This window comes from Lithobates pipiens, unplaced genomic scaffold (genome assembly GCF_037356315.1).
Source record: "Lithobates pipiens isolate NorthernLeopardFrog02 unplaced genomic scaffold, aLitPip1_a1.2 Scaffold_18, whole genome shotgun sequence".
NCBI lineage: Eukaryota > Metazoa > Chordata > Amphibia > Anura > Ranidae > Lithobates > Lithobates pipiens.
Window position 1 is genome coordinate 165,203,734 of NW_027507758.1, and position 21,783 is coordinate 165,225,516.

At 44.0% G+C, this 21,783-nt stretch overlaps 1 protein-coding gene across 3 annotated transcripts in view; it reads right to left on the reverse strand.

The window, feature by feature from the left end:
* Positions 1–21,393, reverse strand: part of STXBP5 (syntaxin binding protein 5) — a 641,864-nt gene extending 620,471 nt beyond the window's left edge. For 2 of the 3 annotated variants that reach the window (XM_077486344.1, XM_077486342.1), the window contains exon 1: positions 20,496–21,393. In XM_077486344.1, the coding sequence (XP_077342470.1) occupies positions 20,496–20,630 (135 nt within the window). In that variant the 5' untranslated portion in view covers positions 20,631–21,393. The remainder of the gene's footprint in view (positions 1–20,495) is intronic. The other variant, XM_077486345.1, reaches the window with a different exon arrangement.
* Positions 21,394–21,783: the final 390 nt, after the last annotated feature.

The following is a 21,783-nucleotide window of genomic DNA, read 5'->3' on the forward strand; positions in this document are numbered from 1 at the left end:
CCATCCTGGGCAGGCGTCATGAAGTCTTCGGCTTCTCGCCACTCCTGTGGGCCCCTGCAGTGCAAGGATGAGGTGTGTCCCTCGGACACAGCCCTTCCCAGATCCGTTTAACCACTTACAGACCGGACCATTTTGCTGGCTTAAGACCAGACCCCTTTTTGCGATTCAGCACTGCGTCGCTTTAACTGACAATTGCGCAGTCTTGCGACGTGGCTCCCCAAACAAAATTGACGTCTTTTTTTCCCCACAAATAGAGGCTCTCTTTTGGTGGCATTTGATCACCCCTGCGGTTTTTATTTTTTGCGCTATAAACAAAAATAGAGCGAAAATTTTGAAAAAAAAAAGCATTATTTTTTACTTTTTGTTATAATAAATAAATATATATATAAAAAAAAAAATTTTCCCTCAATTTAGGCCGATACGCATTCTTCTACATATTTTTGGTAAAAAAAAATAATAAAAAAAAGCAATAAGCAAATGATTGGTTTGCGCAAAAGTTATAGCGTTTACAAAATAGGGAATAGTTTTATGGCATTTTTATTAATATTTTTTTTTTTTTTTTACTAGTAATGGCGGCGATCAGTGACTGCAACATTATGGCGGACACATTTGACACATTTTTGGGACCAGTCATTTATACAGCAATCACTGCTATACAAATGCAGCGATTCCTGTGTAAATGACACTGGTAGTGAAGGAGTTAACAAGTTGGTGGCAGTGTAGGGGTTAAGTGTTCCTAGGGGCGTGTTACTAACTGTTGGGGGCTGGGCTTTCTTTTAGTGAACACTGATCTCTGCTCCAATCACATGGAGCAGAGATCAGCGTCACTTGTTGCTAGGCAGAACGGGGAGATGCTGTTTACAACGGCATCTCCCAGTTCAGCCGCCCCGTGATACGATCGCGGGTATGCCCGTGGCGATCGAGTCCGCGGGACCTGCGACTGGACTCAGGGGGGTCCCGACTGGCCCGCGATGACAGGGCGGCATTTAAGATTGGACGCACCTGTATGGCAATATGCCTGCCCGTGCCATTCTGCCGACGTACATCAGCGTGCGCCGGTCGGGAACTGGTTAAAGAGCAAATTAAAAAAAGAGAAGAAGAGGAAAAGAAAATATATATATATTAATTTTTTTTTTTTTACCACGTGACTGCTGTGTCCAATCACAAGAGCAGCAATTGGGGGATGATGCTTGTCACCCTGACACAGCCCAATCCCGATTGCAGCAAAGAGCGAATTAAATTGGCTCTTTACCATGTGACCGGCTGTGTTGGGTCACAGAATGTCAAACCATGGTAACGAGATGTTACCGGGTTCTCCTCCTCACACTGATCGTGTGTGAGGAGAGCAGTAACAGCTCATTCCCGCTTACATTGTACACCAACCACACTGATTGCCATCTCGCCCACCCCCCCCCCCCCCCCCCCCAAGATTCACATGTGGCATCACCATACTTGGGAGGAGTCACAGAATATATTTTAGGGTGTAATTGGAAGTATGCCTATGCTATGTGTGAGAAATGACCTATGACAATTTTGTGGGAAAAAAAAAAAAAAAAGTATATATTAATAATTATTGGGGAAAATTAAGCGTTAATAATAATTATTAATTTTCCCCAAGAATTGTGGGGAAAAAATAAAAATAAGAAAACACAAACACAAAAACTCACCAAGTCTTACTAAATACCTTTGACTGTCTACTTTTCAGAAAAGGGGTCGTTTGGGGAGTATTTGTACTTTACTGACATTTCAGGGCCTCGAGAAACGAGTTGGCCGTCAGTGCATCAGGTGTGATCAATTTTCAATTATTTGCACCATAGCTTGTAGACTGACTTTCACAGACTAAATATTTAGTAAGAAAAATTTTTTTTTTTCATATATAGCGCAAAAAAAAATGTATTTGGGTACAGTATTACATGATTGAGTAATTGTCAAAGTGTGAGAGCACCAAAATCTGAAAATTGGTCCGGTCACGTGGAGGGTTTAAGTGCCCAGTTGTCAAGTGGTTAAGATAAAAGTGGTCTCTGTGGCAGATTAGTCGTGCTCCGGTTGTCTGTCGCTTTCCAAACCCTCCGGTAGCGGTGGAGACGATCACATCCTCACCTGTGGATGTCTGGCTGCCGACTTTTTTTTTTTTTGATTGTAAAAAAGTAGAGGCTCAGTCCTTAAGTGGTTAAGCAAAACATAGCATGAATTTACAGAAGACCACGTTCTCAAACAAATCTAAAATGTCTTTTTAGGAGGTAAACAGACTTAAAAACGAGTGAGTGGCTGAAGACAGTATGGCATAATTCATTCCAGAAGCATGCTTGTACTGACATACACCACTTTTAAGTACACAATGGGCTTGATTTACTAAAGCTGGAAAGTGCAAAATCAGGCTCACTTCTGCATAGAAACCAATGAGCTTCCAAGTTTTAATTCCAAAGCTTAAATTGAACAAGCTGGGGTTAGAAGTTCCTGGGTTTCTATGCAGAAGCGAGCCTGATTTTGCACATAAACCCCATTGTGTACTTAAAAGTTGGGTATGCCTATATATTAAAAGGGTTTCCTCCATAGGAACCAATGTAAACTCAAATAATTTGTTCCAGTGTCACTGCTAGTGTATGCAGTACCGCATGTGACCAGAGGTGGGGGTTCTGGAGACAGTCGGAAGCGCTTGTAAACCGTGTTACTCGCAAGCCGAGGTTTTACTGTATATGCTTAGATTCTGCAAAATTCACATAGTTTCTCACCTAAGGCCAACATAAAAAGGTAAAAAGTTTACAGGCTTTGAAGAGTGTTTGCATAGGATTGAAAACTGGCAAAAAAAAAAAAAAGAAGAAGAAGAAAGGTCTTAGGGTTATGTGGTGGACCCCAAAAGCACGATGTTGAACCCCTTACTTGTAACCCATGTATAAATGGAAGACATTGGGATTAAAAGTACCATCTCAGGGTTTGAAAATGACATCAAGCTATGCGGTGGAATAATACCAGGACTGAGCTATTACCATGTGGCAAATGAGGTTTAATGTTGATACATGTAGGGGCTAAAAACTGGCATCCATCATACATTAAAACTGCTGTTTTTTTTTTTTTTTTTTTGAGTTATAGACTCCAGAGAGGCCTAATTTTGCCCCTGTACACATCAAATAGCAAGACCTCATCTGGACTATGCAGTTCCGCTTTTGAGTACCAGTTCAGGATAAATCGGAAAACTGGAGAAAGTGCAGAGAAGAGCAACCAATAAGGCATGGAGGAGCTCAGCTATGATGAAAGGTTAACGGAAATGAAGTTTCTCTCTCAAGAAGAGGAAATAAAAGGGGATACAATCATCATTTATAAATACATGTTGTCCAAATACAGTACTGAACCTAGTGATGAGTCATTCAAGTCACTACAGAGGACAAGGGGACACTCTTTTCGCCTGCAGGAAGAGATTTAACCTCCACATTGGAGCTGCACGATTCTGGCTAAAATGAGAATCACAATTTTTTTTTGCTTAGAACAGGGGTCTCAAACTGGTGGCCCTCCAGCTGTTGTAAAACTACAAGTCCCATAATGCATTGCAAGGCTGACAGTTACAAGCATGACTCCCATAGGCAGAGGCATGATGGAACTTGTAGTTTCGCAACAGCTGGAGGGCCACCCGTTTGAGACCCCTGGCTTAGAATAAAGATCATGATTCTCATGACACGCGGCACAACATTTTTTACATTAAGCCAAAAAAATAAATAAAAAAATTGGGCTAAATTTACCGTCTTTTTTTTTTCACTTTTTAACCACTTGCCGACCAGCCACTGTCATACTGCAGGAGGTCGGCATGATCCCACGACCCGTCGTAGCTGTACGACGGTCAGGGTCATCTTAAGAGCAGCATGGGCCCCAGGGCAAAGTAATGCACTGGGGGCCCCTACAAGCCTGTCCCAATTTTCGCACTTAGGGTCCTTTCACACGGGGCGGATCAGTTCTGATCCGCCCCGTGGATATCCGTTTGCTCAGCGGGGATCACTCCGTCGATCCCCGCTGAGCAGGGAGATGACAGGTCCGTCTCTGCACACTGCGCAGGGACAGACCTGTCACAACACCGCTCTCCCCTATGGGAGATCGGATGACGACGGACCGCAGTGCCCGTCTTCACCCGATCCGATGACGGATGGAAAAATAGCTTTTTCCTCCGTTACACTTTTTCGGATCGGAGCGGGTCGGATGCCAGCGGACATGTCACCGCTGACATCCGACGCTCCATAGAGCTCTATGGAGCACCCGTTCAGGTCCGCCTGAAAAACTGACAGGCGGGCCTGAACGGGACGTCAGTGTGAAAGGGGCCTTACTCTCAAGAATAAAGTATAATTCCTCACTGTGCCCCCATTGCAGACTCACCGCGGAAGAGGAGAGCCGGAGATCAGAGCGGATAGCCGCTGTTACAGCTAACTTGCCTCCGCTCGCCATCACACAGCCCCGCCTCCTCCTAACCCCACGCCTGTGATAGACGGAACACATCCCAGCAATGGACACACATTCTGGCTATCACAGGTGCGGGGTTAGGAGGAGGGGCTGTGTGTGACAACGAGCGGAGGCAATTCCAATGCCTTTGCTCTAGATCCAACGGGGCCCTGATGGAGCACCTGGGCTGTGCCCGCTCAGAAAGACGACCCTGACATCGGTCCCTTTAAGCTGGATAGCAGGCGTGCGCATAAATATAATACATACATACACACACACACACACACACACACACACACACACACAGGGGAGAGGGATCCTATGAGCTGGGAACCATGATCTCATCTCCTATAGTCAGTCCCATCCTCCACAGTTAACCCCTTCCCTGCCAGTGACATTTTTACAGTAATCAGTGCATTTTTATAGCACTGATCACCAATTGTCAATTGATGTAAAGATGTGTCCGCCATAATGTCACTGTCCCAATAAAAATAGAACTTTTTTTTTTAATATACACACACACACACACACACACACACACACACACACACACTTTTCAATTTTTATTGCCAAATGTATGTAGAAGAATACATATTGGCCTAAACTGAGGAAAAAAAATGTTTAAAAAAAAAAAAAAAAAAAAAAAAAAAAAAGATAATAACTGGGGCTATTTACAGCAAAAATTACAAAATATTTTGTTTTTTTCCTTCAAAAGCATCACTTTGTTTATAGCGGGGGGGGGGGGGGGGGAGCAGAGCTGATTAAATACCACCAAAAGAAAGCTCCATTTGTGGGAGGGGGGGGTGAGGTACATCAATTTTGTTTGGGTACATTGTCGCACAACCATGCAATTGTCAGTTGAAGCGACGCAGGGAACTCTGAACACTGAATCAGGGAAATGCTGTATTAAGACTGAGGGGGGCTGAATTGAGATCAGTTAAACGATCATGCAGCTCTACACCACATACAGAAAAGCTTCTTCACAGTAAAAGCTGCGAAAAATAGTATCTGCAAAAGACTCCCTCAAGAACTAGTTCTGGCCAGCTCAGTAGGTACCGATAACTGGATACCACCATCAGGGGTAGTTGATCCAGGGAATATCTGATTGCTTCAGTAGTGGGGAGATTCTTTTCCGATCCCCCAGGAGGCGCAGATCATATGCTTTATTGGGCCTTTTTCCCCCCCTTCCTCCAGATTAGGATCGCCAAACTACAGCCCATGAGCTGGATGTGGCCCTTTAGTTGCCTTTATCTAGCACTATTCCTTTCCAACACCACAGACGAGGTACTATCCCTCCCACTGACACCAAAACATGGGGCACTATTCCTCCTACTGACACCAAATGAATTTTTTTTTTTTTTTTTTTTTTTTTTTTTTTTTTTTACTCCAAGCCAGGGAATTCTCTACTCCCATTTGTCACGCCCCCCCCCCAAATATTTTAAGGGCAGTAGACTGGCCCTTTGTTTTGAACGTTTGGAAAAGCATTTGGAGGTTTTCCAATGTCCCCCCCCCCCCCTATTGGTTGAGCTATATGGCCTTGTGTCTTTCAGCCTACAAAAATTTGCTAGTAAAACCGAAGCATGGACAGTCACCATGATGCTACACAATAGGTTATTCAAGCAAGTGTCTACTTTTAAATAAAACTTTACTTTTTGAACAGTAATTCCACCCATTTAGGTCTTAGGCTGGCCATTATACATTTTTGTAATAATCCCCATTTTGTAGATGCTATAACTTTTGTGCAAACCAATCAATAGACGCCTATTGTGATTTTTTTTTTTTTTTTTCTTAACCAAAAACCATGTAGAATACATCATGGCCTAAACTGATGAAGACATTTGTTTTTTGGATATTCTAGCAAAAAGTAAAGTTTTTTTCCAAAAATTGTCACTTTTTATAGCACCAAAAAAAAAAAAAGACTGCAGGAGGTGATCAAATACCACAAAAAGAAAGCTATTTGTGGGGGAAAGAGAAAAAGGGTCATTAAGTGGGGGGGGCAAACTTCGGTCCTCAAGTGGTTAAAAAATTACAGGATTTGTAACCCGTTTTGCATAGTATGCCATAAATAGGAGGTATTGAAACCCAAAACCAAGAATGTAATATATTGCAGCTTACCAGTCATTAAACGTGGTGGCTACATTAGTTTTCATCTAGTGATTTGGCCAGTAACATCTCCCAAATTAAGAGTGTCCTCACTCTGGATGAAGGTGCATAGGGGAGTTAGATGGATTAGCAGATTTAGAAATGTCAAATTGAAGCCAAACTCCAGCTCACACTGCAGTTACAGCAACATTTCTCCCCCCCCCCCCCTTTTTGAAAATGGTTTTACATGAATAAAAAGCGTCTCATTACAAGCGCCTCATCAGTGGTAAAGGTTTTTTTTCTGAACCCTCTTAAAAGCTTGTTCTGTTGAAAAAGAACAGACTTCCAGCCCAGATCACCAGGTGACTTAGGCCCCTTTCACATGGGTTTTCCAATTGGGTCCGCCTGTGAGAATTTGAGGCAGACCTGTTCGGAGCCTCCATTCACCTCTATGGGCAACGGACATCCGCTGCCATCGGATCCTATTTGGTCTGTCAAATCCAGACGAATGGAAACCCCATTTTCCATCTGTCTGGTGGATCGGATGAAAATGGACAGACGCCCAGTTTTCATCTGATCTCCCCATAGAGGAGAGCAGGGCTCTGACAGGTCCACCTCTGCACAGTAAGTGGAGACAGATTTGTCATCCGCCTGCTCCGCTGATCCCCCGCTGAGCAAATAAGGAGTCCGCCAGGTGGATCGCCCATGTGAGAGGACCCTTTATGCTGCACAAGCTTCCACCCTGTGATTTCAAATGGGTGCAAAACGTGGGATGCATTTGCAATCCATTACTTCTAAATGGCACCCTAAATTGCGGCAATTCCTCCTGTGATCATGTGAGAATGCAGGCTGAAAGAATACAAAACACATGCTATGGCACCTTGGAGCAAGCACACCACCTGTGATGTTCAGGAAGCACACCGCAACGGAATATAACCCATTCACAACCCACCCTACAACTGTGTGCAATACAGACCTATCAAACACTGCTAATAAGCATTAAACCTCCAAACATTTCAAAGAGGCAGTAAAGTCAATCACAGACATGTGTAAATTAAACCGAAGGCCTAATCTGTAAAGAGGTGCCCATAATACCCAGACAATTTAAAGTACCCTGGGAAGCCCAACTCTCCAAGAGAGGTCCTAAATGCTGGAATAAAAGTTTCCAGTGGCCAATATGTAGCACCATAGGCGCTTAGGACAGTGGAAAATCTCCAGTGGCAGCCATCTTGTTTTACATATCAGACAGGTCAATTGGGTCACAAGTATTAGTGCTGGTGTTACTGTACCAGAGCTTTATAAATATGTAAATTGTTTTGTTTTACAGCTAAACCTAAAGGGTTGGATTGCTGGGATAAAAAAAAATGTGTGTGTGTGCTTTTTGTAACAATCCTGACAACCACTTTAAAACCATGGGCTGGAAGTTCTGGTCCAAGTTATACAGTACTATGCAAAGTTAGACAGTTCAATAAAATATTTGCCTTTGCTTTATACAACACTGTCATTTTGACAATTGTAAAGATTATATGATGGGGTCCCAAATATTTATTTTGTAAAGAGGGGTGGTCATAACATAGAATATTTGCATGTGCTTAAAATTGGCAAAGATATTCCAACTGTAAAAATGTATCCTGCTAGCAGTGAGGCCAATCTCTGCTGCAATATATGCATGTTCAGATTCTCTGTTCCAGCATTTCCTCTTCATTTCAGAGATGAGAGGCAGAAAGGCAAGTATTAACCCCTTCACTGCTACTGGGGGGGGGGGGGGGGAGGGGGCGCGCAGCGGCGGCCTTATGTTGGTTACATAATGTGTGTAAATTGACAAATTTCTATCTGAAAGCCAGCATGTTCCCATGGACCTGCCTCCCATCATGCCTCTCGGGCTCCACTATCAAACCTGCAAGCCCAGAACCTGAATGGTGGAGATTTTGGGGTAGAAGGGGAGGGGAACCATCAAAAGTCTGATTGCTAATCTCCCATAGATAGCAAGAACCTGAAAATGTGTATTACATCTCTTCTGGTTTCTGCTGTAATTTTTACCGGGTGCTGTGGCTGGGAAGGAAGTGAAAGGAGTGCCATGTGCTCTCCACTAGATTCAGTGGAGGGGAGACATCAGGGGTCTAACAGAGCCCCAATGCCAAAGAGAATGTCATAGTACAGCCATAGCCAAAAGTTCTGAGAATGACCCACAACTATTAATTTTCACAAAGTCTGCTGCTTGCGTTTTTAGATCTTTGTCAGATGTTACTATGGTATACTGAAGTATAATTACAAGCATTAAATCAAACGCTTTTGTTGACAATTACATTAAAGGGATATTAAAATCTCCCTTTTCTCCTTTAAAAACATGTTATATTTACCTGCTCTGTACAGTGGTTTTGCACAGGGCAGCCCATGGCCTTCTTGGGTCCCTCGCCAGCGCTCCTGGCCCCTCTGTCCTGTTGAGTTACCACACAGCAAGCAGTGGTTTGGCCCCGCCTCCTCTCTTCCCTCATTGGCTGACATCTGCGGGAGACGATGGTACCGCTGCTGTCTTAGCCAATCAGGAGGGAAGAGTCCCAGATGGCTGAGGCACTCGTGGACATTGCTGGATTGGTAGGGTGCTCAGGTAAGTATTAGGGGGCTGCTGCACACAGAAGGCTTTGCCAATCTGCCAATCCCGTTGGATCGGAGGCCCGCGCCAGAAAACGCTCTTTGAAAAGAGGGGGGGGGCGTGTGTTATGGAGGGAGGCGTGGCTTAAGGTGACAATGCTCAAATGCTTAAGGATCCAATGGATAAGAAGTTGGAATACACATACACACACACACACACACTTTCCCTGGCAGGTTCAGTGACTCGGCCTACGCTGGCAGCAATTGGCGTTTGTCAATCCTTGAGAGACCAGTTTAAACAGGTGCTCAAGGTTATTCCTGATCAGCAGGCCCAGGATTTGGCCGAACTACCAGTGGCGTTATGTTTTGCAATAGACCCCATGAGAGATTCTATTTTTCAGGCCTCACATCTTACGCTTGGGCATATGCGTAAAATACTATAGTTGAAAAATTGGTCAGACGAAGCGCCATGCAAAAAGCTCCTGGCTAGTTTTCCTTTGCACAGTGAACAGCTGTTTTTGGGATGATCTGTATAAATACAGCCAAAGAATTTCTGAATGGGAAAAGTACTGTTTTGCCACTTAGGAAAAAGGAGTAAGCGTATTTAGTTTAGAAAAGCTTCCTCTCCAGAGTCAGGGCCATAAGGCTCAATAGGTAAACTTTAGGGTAAACCCCAGGGACAAAAAGTCCTGGAGAAGGAAACCTACAAAACAAAAATACTAAAGCCTCCTTATGCCGGGTGTCCCCGCTCGCTCGAGTGGGGGGGGGGGGGGGAAGACTTCTGCAGTTCTTAAGGGTCTGGCAGGAAGAGTGTTGAGACAAATGGGTGGCTTTCTCAATATCTCTAGGATACAAAACTAGAGAGTTTGAGAGTTCCCGTCTCCACGTTCTCTCAGATCAAACATTCTCAAGGATCCAGAGGGAAAAAAATAAAAAAATAAAAATTCTCCATCCTACAAGGTGGAGAACTTCTGGCGTCAATTGACATCAAGGATGCATACCTTCACGTACCTATTTTTTCCCGCTCATCAGAAATATCTACATTTCGAGGTAGAAACTCTTCATTTTCAGTTTGTAGCTCTGCCTTTTGGTCTAGCTACTGCACCTTGAGTTTTTAAAAAGGTCTCTTGTCCCCTCTTCTAGCCAGATTAAGGGACCAAGGTATAACTATTATAGCTTACCGAGACGATCTGCTCTTGATAGACCAGTCGGTAGCCCGCTTAGACCAAAGTATGGTCACCACAGTCAAGTCTTCCTTAAAACCATTAAGGAGATTAGAATACTTGGGTCCAATCATAGATACAGCCCAGAAAAATGTATTCCTGCCGCCAGCGACGATCAGTGCCATAAGGAAGTGATGGCGAACCTTGGCCCCCCCCCCCAGATGTTTTGGAACTACTTTTCCCATGATGCTCATGTACTCTGCAGTGTAGTTGAGCATCATGGGAAACGTAGTTTCAAAACATCTGGAGTGCCAAGGTTCGCCATCACTGCCATAAGGGAACTGATTCAGGCAAGGGAGAATCCTATTTGACTTATATGAGGTTGTTGGGAAAGATGGTGGCTTCATTTGAGGCCGTTCCTTATGTTCAGTTTCATTTGAGACTGCTGCAAAACAGTATCCCATCAGCTTGGAACAAGTAGGTCCAAGCTCTAGAAAATATTATAAGTTGGATCAGTGATGTCTAAATCAGTTTTCTGTAACTAGTGTCACACATTTCCATGCATCTTAAATGGAGAAAAAGTAGTAATTCTCACCATGTACACCATACCGAACCCCCCCCCAAAAAAAAAAAAAAAACAACACACGATTAGAAGAATAGTGTGAATGATAAACAGCCAAATGAAAACTTCCAAAGAAATACAAGCTGAACTCCAAGGTCAAGGAACATCAATGTCCATTTGAATTATCCAGTGATTTTTGAGACCAGGGCTAAAGCAGAAGAACATACAAGAGGACTACTCTGATGAAACAAAGCTAAAAATGGCTTTGCTCAAATGCATACTGCCAGTCATAATTCTTCTGGGGGAATTTCCTCTGGACAGATGAGACAAAACAAGCTTTTTGGCTCTATGTTCACCGACAGGAAAAAGATAAAATATTATGTTTTTTTTGGGGGCTGCTTTGCCATGCGATGTCCGCCACATGGTGCCTTTAATCTGTGCAGGGCACAATTAAATCTCAAGAGCATTATAGAATTCTGGAGCAAGACACGCTGCCCAGTGTCTGGCAGGAAAATTAACCAAAGACCACCACTCAGGAATGGCCAAGAACAAAACAATGGACTATTCTGAAGTGGCCTTCTATGAGCCCTGATCTGAATCCAATTGAACATCTATGGAAATTGACATATGCAATCTGGAGCAGATTATAGGCCAAAATATCTGTTAGGTGCAAAAGTAAAACTGTTTTCTTGCAATTACTGCCTCTAAAATGTCATGCAACATTAGAATTTTTGTCCATGTTAAAAAAAATAAAAAGATTAAAATTTTAAATATTCTTTTGAAGACCAAAAGTTAAAAATGTGGAATACCAATTACTTTTCAGTTTCAAGAGCCTTCAGAGAAAACAGAGTTCTTTTTTCATGAAAGAGTAAAAAAAAAAAAAAAAAAAAAAAAAACTATCCACATCTGTACATAAATAATTTCCCTCTTTTTAATGCTTCCCCTCCTTATAGACATGTGTGACCATTACCACATAGAGGTAGGTTCAAGAGTTTATTTCAGATGCGCCATGTCACATATAAGCCTCCCTTGTACAGTCCATCTGTCTGACGCCTACAGAAAGTTGGCAAAAAGCGGTATTAGGTGGGCAGCAGAGTCTTGCAATTCTGCAAATTCAAACGATCCTCTGTTAAATATGCTGCCATTGCTTCACAGCTGGTCATATAATGCCAAAAATCACTAAAACAAAAAGGCCATCTGTAAAAAAGAATCCAGTCACATGGCCTGTCAAAATCATGTGACTAGCCTCTGCGCCAATCAGATTTTGTTGCAACATCAAGCAGAGAACAGCATTCAGCATTTTAGGAACGGTGTGTAAAATGCAATACAGGGCACTTTCACCCCCTTCCTTCCCAGCCCAATTTTCAGCTTTCATCGCTCTAGCGCTTTCAATGACAATTGCACGGTCATGCTACACTGTACCCAAATTAAATTGTTATCATTTTGTTCGCACAAATAGAGCTTTATTTTTGTGTTATTTATTCACGACTCCGTTTTTTATTTTTTTGCGATATAAGCGCAAAAAAAGCGGAAGTTTGGAAAAAAAAAAAAAAACAATATTTTCTTTTTTCTATTTGAAAAGAAATCCAATAAAATCAAATTTTGTCATAAATTTAAGCCAAAATGTATTCTGCTACATGTTTTTGGTAAAAAAAATTCCGTTAAGTGTATAATAATTGGTTTGTGTGATCAGGGACATATGTACGCAAATGATCATGTATATATGTGTGCAGGTGATCACGTACATATGTGTGCAGATAATCATTGGGACATGTGATTTTAGTGGGACCTATGTGGGGGACATGTTTTTATTATTTGGGGACATGTATGTTTTGGGGACATGTGTGGGGACTGTGTTTGTACTGTGTGGTGTGTTGTGTGTTGACACTAGACTGATGATCAGTGAGTAAAAAGCTGTAAAAAACAGCTCATACTCACTGATCATCAGCTGGCTGCAGCGTTCTGCTCTCCTCTCCTCAGCGATGACTTCCGTGTGAGGAGAGGAGAGCCGATTGCCTAGCAGCCGGCTGTTTGTTTACATCACATGACGGCCGTGATTGGACACGGCCGTCATGTGATCAGGAGGGCCAATCACAGAGCCCTCCTGCCGATCTGAGATGTGCCGTGTCCGGGTGACACGAGCACATCGGGATCGCGCCGCTGCGGGGGCACGCGCGTGGGCACGCGCGCGCGTGATCCCGCTTTTTCTGAAGGACGTTCCTGAACGTCCTATCAGGAGTAGACGGCTCCCACCCGGCCGTATATATGCATTGGCTGGGTGGGAAGTGGTTAAAAAGGGATACTAAGGCTTTAACTAAAATAAAATAAAAATTACGTTATACCTACCTGCTCTGTGCAAGAATATTGCACAAAGCAGCTCCAAACCTCATCTTCGGTTGTTCCCGCCACCGCTCCGCTTTCCCCTGTGCCCCCATAGCAAGCCACTACCTATGGGGCACACATGCAGGCACGCTAGTGGAAGGTTTTTCACCTTAATGCAGGTAATGGATTAGGATAACCCCTTTTGGCTTTAGAACCATGAACTTTACTACTCTTCAGCTATATAAAGCAAATATGCCAAGCAGTACTTCCCATACCGGAAGTTTATTACTTTAATAACCTTTAGAAACACAAAACAACTTACATTGGCCTGTTTGGGATTGGTGGTAAAACGACAGTGTCTCAAAAATAAATAGGGGAAACAAAAAGATAAAACCTTGATGGTCTGTAAACCTAGACTTTGGCTTATTTAACAAAGCAATGCAAAATTTAGTAATCCAGACCAGGCACTTAGATTTTAGCTTAATGCCTTCAGATCAGTTAAGAGATTCAGACTGACTGATTGATTACTGTGCTTTGTACATTTCACCTTGGACTGACTCGCTTGAACTGCCAGAATTGTAGCACTTCCTACTCGGACACCCTGACATCCTGAAGCGGTTACACATTGGTAGGTTTTATTCTTCAGGTTAATAAAAAAAAAAAAAAAAAGACCCTTATAATTCTACAAAAATGTGATACCACTGGCAATCCCACCCCTTAACTTAAGAGTATGGCTTCTTTCACACGAACGATCCCTTCAGGTCCACCTGTCAGTTTTTTAGGCGGACCTAAAAAGATGGTCCATAGACCGCTATGAAGGCTCGGATGTCAGCAGTGACATGTCCGCTGACATCCGACCCGATACAAAAAAAGTGTGGCAGAGGAAAAACCTACTTTTTCATCCGTCTGAGGATCGGATGACGATGGACTCTGCGGTCCATTGTCTTCCGATCTCCCATAGGGGAGAGTGGCGCTCTGACAGGGCTCCCCGCTGAGCAAGTGGATGTTCACAGCGTGAATCATCACGGATCCGTCCCATGTGAAAGGACCCTTAACCACTTCCCACCCGGCCAATGTACATATACGGCCAGGTGGGAGCTCTCTACTTCCGAGAGGACACGGCGCATCTTGGATCGGCAGGAGGGCTCTGTGATTGGCCCTCCTGATCACCTGACGGCCGTGTCCAATCAAGGCTCCTCCTCTCCTCACACAGAAGTCATTGCTGAGGAGAGGAGAGGAGAGGAGATCGCTGCAGCCGGCTGGTGATCAGTGAGTATGAGCTGTTTTTACAGCTTTCTACTAACTGATCACCAGTCTAGTGTAAACACACGTCACCAAATATATATATATATATATATATATATATATATATATATATATATATATATATATATATATATATATATATATATATATATATATATATATATATATATATATATATATATATATAAAAAAAAAAAAAAAAAAAAAAAAAAAAAAACACATGTCCCCCACATATGTCCCACTAAAATCACATGTTCCAATGATTATCTGCACACATATGTACGTGATCACACAAACCAATTATTATACACTTAACGGAATTTTTTTTTACCAAAAACATGTAGCAGAATACATTTTGGCTTAAATTTATGACAAAATTTGATTTTATTGGATTTCTTTTAAAATAGAAAAAATATTGTTTTCCAAATTTCCGCTTTTTTTGCGCTTATATCGCAAAAAATAAAAAACAGAGTCGTGAATAAATACCACCAAAATAAAGCTCTATTTGTGTGAACAAAATGATAAAAATTTCATTTGGGTACAGTGTAGCATGACCGCGCAATTGTCATTGAAAGTGCGAGAGCGATGAAAGCTGAAAATTGGGCTGGGAAGGAAGGGGGCGAAAGTGCCCTGCATTGTAGTGGTTAAGGATGTGTTACAAACACCACTGCAAGTACTTACCGACCCCCTCTCCCCCCCCCCCCCCCCCAATTATTATTACATTATTCCAGAGTTAGGCTTTAATCATTGTTCACACTGATGTGATGCAGGAAATGCAGTGAATCCTGTGCACTACATCAAAATCTCACTCCATTCATGTTATCTGCTGCTTGCCAGAATTTGTTTGCATGGGTGTGAACCCATGCAATCCAATAAGGATCCTACATCACTTTGGTGCAGATGCGGTGCGATTTAAGCCATACAAAATAAATTATTTAAATCACACTGTACAGACATCGCATGTGACGTGCACAGAAATGTGGTGCGATTCATATGCAGTGTCCCACACCACACTAATGTCAACCAGGGATTAGGGGCCCATTCAGACAGACAAGTGCCACTGAGAATTTTCAAACCTTACCAGTGGAGACACTACCGCCATGTGAAGCCGCAGTCAATGGTGGGTCTGGTTTTAATTGTACCATTATTCATATGTAAACACTCATTCAAGCATGCCATTAGCGGTTCAGACTTGCCAAGGATGCTGGCGGTTCTTGTCACACACGCTAGACTGCCAATGGTCTAGTTTGTAAGTGGTTATAGCATAGCATCCTGAAGCGTCCAAAAGTAGCGTTTAGCCGCATCTGAATATTGCAGTCTAGAGACCCTCAATCAAACACCAATTTGATTGTATAATCTCCTTTAAACCTACTGACAAGTATTCCAAGCAAGGGCATTCCTGCGCGGATGGTTTAGGTAGGTCCTGATATTACATACACAGTTTTGGTTAAATCTAGGGTTCATCATGTATAGAGATTATACAGTCATATGTTTAGTGACCAATCTGGTGCCAACTGCCCTTCCTGCAACACTAGTTTTAAAATTGAATAAAAGGCTTGTGACCTGTCATTATGTGAAAAAGAGAAAAAATTTCCTGTTAGCAAACTTAGCATGTGTCAGCCCCAAATGTCACATGGAGCTGAGCCCTTAGAGAAAAAGTTGTTGACCTTAGCTTGTTACTGTTCTTTCCCAAGCCTTCGGATCACATGATGTCTCAGTGGCTGCAAACCAACGTTTCTTGTAAAATGTGGTTTTGAAAATGAGCCAAATTAGGCTGACCCGACCAGCATTGCAGAGTTTCAAAAGTAACTCCCTTATTTCAGGCTGATCCCTGGGACAGGCACAACAAATCTCCCAACCTTTGGGGTTCCTAAAGCCATTTCAGATCCTTTTACAAAACCCTATAATTGCACCAAGTTTAAACTACCAGTGACATCTCCAGCCCTTTAACTTTCTATAGGCCCAGCTCAATGAACTGGTAATCAGCCACCGCAATAAAACATCTATTGATGCTCAGGGGATGTTATGCTTGACTTGTGTGTGTTCACTGGGCATTCTGTGGGGGTGTCATTCGTGTTACCTTGTCACCACATCACCATTAGCTATTCATCACCAATAACAGGAAGCGCACCAAGGGCAATGACTACCATTCACAGTACCAAGACATGGGGCACTCGAGACAACATGCAGTTAGTGTGCCACATGTGTCTGGCATTAATGAATAAATATTTCATATTAAAGCTGAACAAGATTTTTTTTTTTGTCTTTCATTTATTTGGCCCAGCTTGGATACATCCAATTCTTTACATCTCACATCTGGAGCTGGAAGGCAGCTGGGGGATGCAGACTGACTCTGGTATCCTGAGCTACATACTGGGTTGACTTACTAAAACTAGAGTGTGCAAAATCTGGTGCAGCTCTACATAGAAACCAATCAGCTTCCAGGTTTTTTGTCAAAGCTTAATGTTAAAGGCGGATTGGTTACCAAAACACAGCTGCACCAGATTTTGCACTTAAAGTTTTAGCAGATAAAGTCTCCTCTGGATGCTTCCTCAAGCAACTTGCATTCTGTATATAGAACACAGAAGTCAGCAGCTTCACCATTCATTCAGAGAATGCCTTGGAAGGCTTTCTTTGAATAAACAAACCGCAGAGGATGGGTGGATGACATCACAATCTCAACCAATCAGAGAATGACTCTTCTGCTACAGTATGAGTGGAGCTCATATCTGTGCAAATTATACTGGATATGCACCCAACATTCATGAAATTTATTTGCCTGGGGTGGGTCCTTCATAAAGCGCACCTTCATGGTTACCTATAAACTGTCTCCTCTCCATTTTCTCTTTTGGGGGGGGGGGGGGGGGGGGGGTTCTGTCATCGGGCCCCTCTTCTCCATCTTACACCTCCTTCCTTGGTCACTTGATAAACACCCATGGCTTTCAGTACCATGTCACCCCTTTAGTCTCCTCTCGTATTACTAACCAACATGTCAGCATGGATGTCACAACACTTATTCAGTCCTTCAAAAACTGCCCATATTCTCTCTTGCCCATGCCCAATCCTCTGATTTATCCATCAAGATCAATAAAACAGCCATCAGTCCCTCCCCTCATGCCGGGGTGCTAGGTGTAATCCTAGACTCTGACCTGTCCTTTCAGCCCCAAATGTAATCATTGTCCAAATCTTCCATCTAGACTTCCCCTCTGTAATATCTCTGAAATGCAGCCCTTTTTATCCACTGAAACCACTAAAGAAACGTATTCACTCACGTGTTATCTCTCACCTCGACTATTGTAACACCCTCATCGGCCTACCTATTCGTAGGCTATCCCCTCTTCAGTCTATCATGAATGCTGCTGCCAGACTCATACAACCGTCCCTTGTCTGCCACCCTCTCTGCTAATCCCTCCACTGGCTTCCCATTGCCCAATGTAGACAATTCAAAACACTAACATACAAAGCCATTTACAACTCTGCCCTGAGCTACAGCACCAATCTACAAATGTCACCCAAACTGTCCTCTCAAGACCTCCTGATTTCTAGCTCCCTTGTCTCCTCCTCCCATGCTCATCTCCAGGACTTCTTCAGAGCCTCTCCCCCGGCCTCTGCAACTCTACCCCATCTGTCTAGCCAACTCCTACTCTGCCCTCTTGGGGGGGGGGGGGGGGGGGGTTTACTTACACTTTAAGCGATCCCTAAAAACCTCATCCTGCCTTCAGCTAATAACCAAATCTTCTATCTTTCCTAACAGTTCATCCCTCAGTTATCTTTCAGGTACCCTAGAGTTCTATGAAGCCCTGGTTGAGAAAGGCTTCCCATAGATAGTGATCATTTCTGTGTGTATACTCAATTGTGAAATGGCTACCCAAGCATTTGTCGTTATTAATCCTAGTAAATAAAAAAAAATAAAAAAAGTAATGAAAGCCATACAATGCTTTAGGGCTAACACTTGTCCAATTTTGCAGCATGCATTTAACATTTATTCAATTTAAATGCAAGTCAACACTGTGATATAATTTTAAACACAATAGGGTTGATTATCTAAAACTGGAGAGTGCAAAATCTGGTGCAGCTCTGCACAAAAACCAGTCAGCTTCCAAGTTTTATTGTCAAAACTTACAGCGGAACTTTAACTTCCACCCCGTTTTTTTGAAGGCTTACCTATCTGGTAGAGTCCAGCTGACTTGATACTCGCCCACCCATCGGATCCAGTGCTGTCCAGCTAAGAGACTCTTCTCTTCTGGCATCACTTGGTTCCGCGCCAAAACATTTCCCTGTGACGTGGTCACCAGGTTGACGGCTGTTCTGGGTTCAGCCGGCACACCACCCGATGACATGTGGACAGGCCGGCCCTCTCCTCCTTTCTTCAATGAAAGCCTATGCCTCCTGAGATATGCAATGTACATATAGCAGGAGGCACAGCAGGCATTGTGCGTGCCATTTGCCTAAAAAGGTGAGTGATGTGCTTGGGGAGGCGGGGCAGACTGAAGTTAGAAGCCAATTGGCTGCTGGTCTTGATTTATTAAAACGGGGGAGTGCAAGATCTGGTGCAGCTGCGCATGGTAGCCAATCGGCTTCCTACTTCAGCTTGTTCAATTAATTTTTTTTTTCTTTTTGTCAAAAAACAGTCAAAGCCAATTGGTTTTGATGTGGAGCCGAACCAGGATTTTGCACCCCCCCCCCCCCCCCCAATGCATAATATCTCAACACAAGTATGCACTGGTGCATGCTATAAATGAACATTTTAATACATTTCCATTTATTTCAATGAAAATTGCATATGCTGACAGAGTCTATGGGCCCTTAGTGCAGTAAGATTTTAGATGGATTGTATTCATAAAATCAGATTACTATGCTAAACCATAGAATCATTTTCAGCACCGTCAGAAAATCAATAACCCAACATAATCCAACAAGAACGCTCAGGCTACAACAACTAGGCCACAAGTGTTTGTGTTATGGTGTGCTACTCAAATTTGTACAACGATGGAAATTAACTCTCGACAGTAGACCAAAGACATATGAAATCGATAGGAGATCCTGATATTTTATCATTTCTGCACCAGAGGCCTGTAAAATGACATATACACATATAACAAAAATAAATAAATAAAAACAGCACACAACCACCAAACCATTGACATTCTCAGTTGTCACCCTTTACCACAAGTCAACAAAATAACATCCCTATGAAGAAAAGTGAAATGAAGCTTGAAGAAGGTTACCCAACAAGAACCTGGATTACAGCTCTGACATGTATTACAGGGAAAACATCCTAGCAAAAGAAAAAAAATAAGATAAATTGGTGGCTGGGGGTGGTTTTAGAACCAAGTTACTGGTTCAGGCCTTTAGCAGGAAAAGAGGTTGTCATCACAAGAGAAGATTGAGCAAGCCTTGACGGACATCACTGCCATCAGAATGGGGAAATTGACAAGAGGAGGAGAGGGACAGGAGGAATTGACAATGTGGGGGGAGCCTGAGCTCAACACACAACCCAAAAAAAAAAAAAAAATTAAAAATGGTGCAGAGCTTTCCCAGATGCCCTTCAAGCCACACGAGGACAAGACCATCTAAAACAGCAACATAAACAGAAGCCTGTATGGATCTAGGAAAACAGAGGTGAAATCCATGAGCTCCTACTGAACGTCTGATCTAAATAAAATAGATTACGTTGGCCATTCAAAATTGCAACAGATCTGATCTTCCATAGCCTCAAATATTCAGTGTATAGGTGGTACGTTTTTTTTTTGAAAACTGGTAAAGCCTGTCAGATCATAGACAAGGCACAGCCATTCTAAATCTGCACATTCATGGAGTGGCCTATGTCTAGCTCCCTATACAGCACCACCAGAGCTTCCTACACAAGATGGGATGGACGCAGGTGAACAGGCATTCTTCGACAGCCACTCTGCCTACTTCATGGGTCTTGTTGGAAGCCTACACGTAGCCGATCGGTGCCAAGTATGTGTGTGGTAGCATGCAGAGAGATGTTACAGATATACACATTGGGGAGGGGGTAGGAGAGGAGGGCTTATTGCAGATGATGACAATGCTAGTAATAAATAGTACTCATCCCAATTCACCTTGCAGAGCTGGAAGTGCTCGGACTGGAGGGTCTCTGGGATTTCCACCTCCCTGATTCCAGGCTGGGATGAAGACGACGATGAAGAGGAGGATACGGCTGTCAGGCCGTCCAGCACCTTTTTAAATCTCCTCATTGTCACCCTTATCTGCCTCTTGATCCAGCACCACCACCTCCACCACCACCACCACCACCACCACCTCCTCCTCCTCCTCCAGATCCCACTCTCCTCTCACCCCCCACCTTTGCTCTCCTCCTCCCTTCTTGTGTTGGTCTCCCCCTTTTTGTGTGGTTGATGGGCACCCCACACACAGGAGGGTCCTGGGGGAGGAGGAGGAGGGGGAGGAAGGTTGCTGCTGCTGCAGGTGATCTGTGCTGGAGAGGAGGAACAGGACTGATGAGTAGAAGGAAAAAGAAAAAAAAAAAAATCTTTTGCTGTCCTTTCTGTTGCTGAGGAAAAGAAGCTCAGTCCAGCATGGAGCCCAGTGTGGGGTGTGAGGGGACAGGCAGGTAGGTGGCCCTCGGTCCCCAGATGTGTCAGGAGAGGAGGACGCCTCTGTGTCTTGCTTGTGCTGCACTGGAAGCGACAGCAGCCTGCCACAAGCTGCTCTCTTCCCTCCCCTTCCTTCCTTCCTCTCTCTCTTCTCCGCTCTCTATACCCCTCCCCTTCCCTCGCTGTCACATTTTCCTCTTCCTCACTCCTCGGCTCTCCGTCTTCGGGTTGCCATGCCCGGCCGAGGAGAACGTTCCAGCGCGAGGCCGCTTGTTGCTCGGGGTTTCTAGCCGGCACTTCCTTATCACACGGCGGCTCGGCTACACCTGGCCGTGTTTTCAGTGTGAGTGTGTGTGCGGCCCCGCCCCTGTGTGCCTCCTGTCACCGCTCATTGTGCTGCTGCTACTGCCGCCACTCCTACCCTGGCCCCGCCCACCAGCGTCTGCTCTACACCTATACACGGCTCCTGCCAGGGACGGGGCATGCTGGGAGGAGGGCACAGAACGGGAGGGGGGCATGCTTCCACACGAGGTGACAGCAGGGGGCTGACAGGACATGCTGGGGGGAGTAGTTCTACAGAAGGTGACAGCAGGGGGCTGACAGGGCATGCTGGGGGGAGTAGTTCTACAAAAGGTGACAGCAGGGGGCTGACAGGGCATGCTGGGGGGAGTAGTTCCACAGAAGGTGACAGCAGGGGGCTGACAGGGCATGCTGGGGGGAGTAGTTCTACAAAAGGTGACAGCAGGGGGCTGACAGGGCATGCTAGGGGGAGTGGTTCCTCAGAAGGTGACAGCAG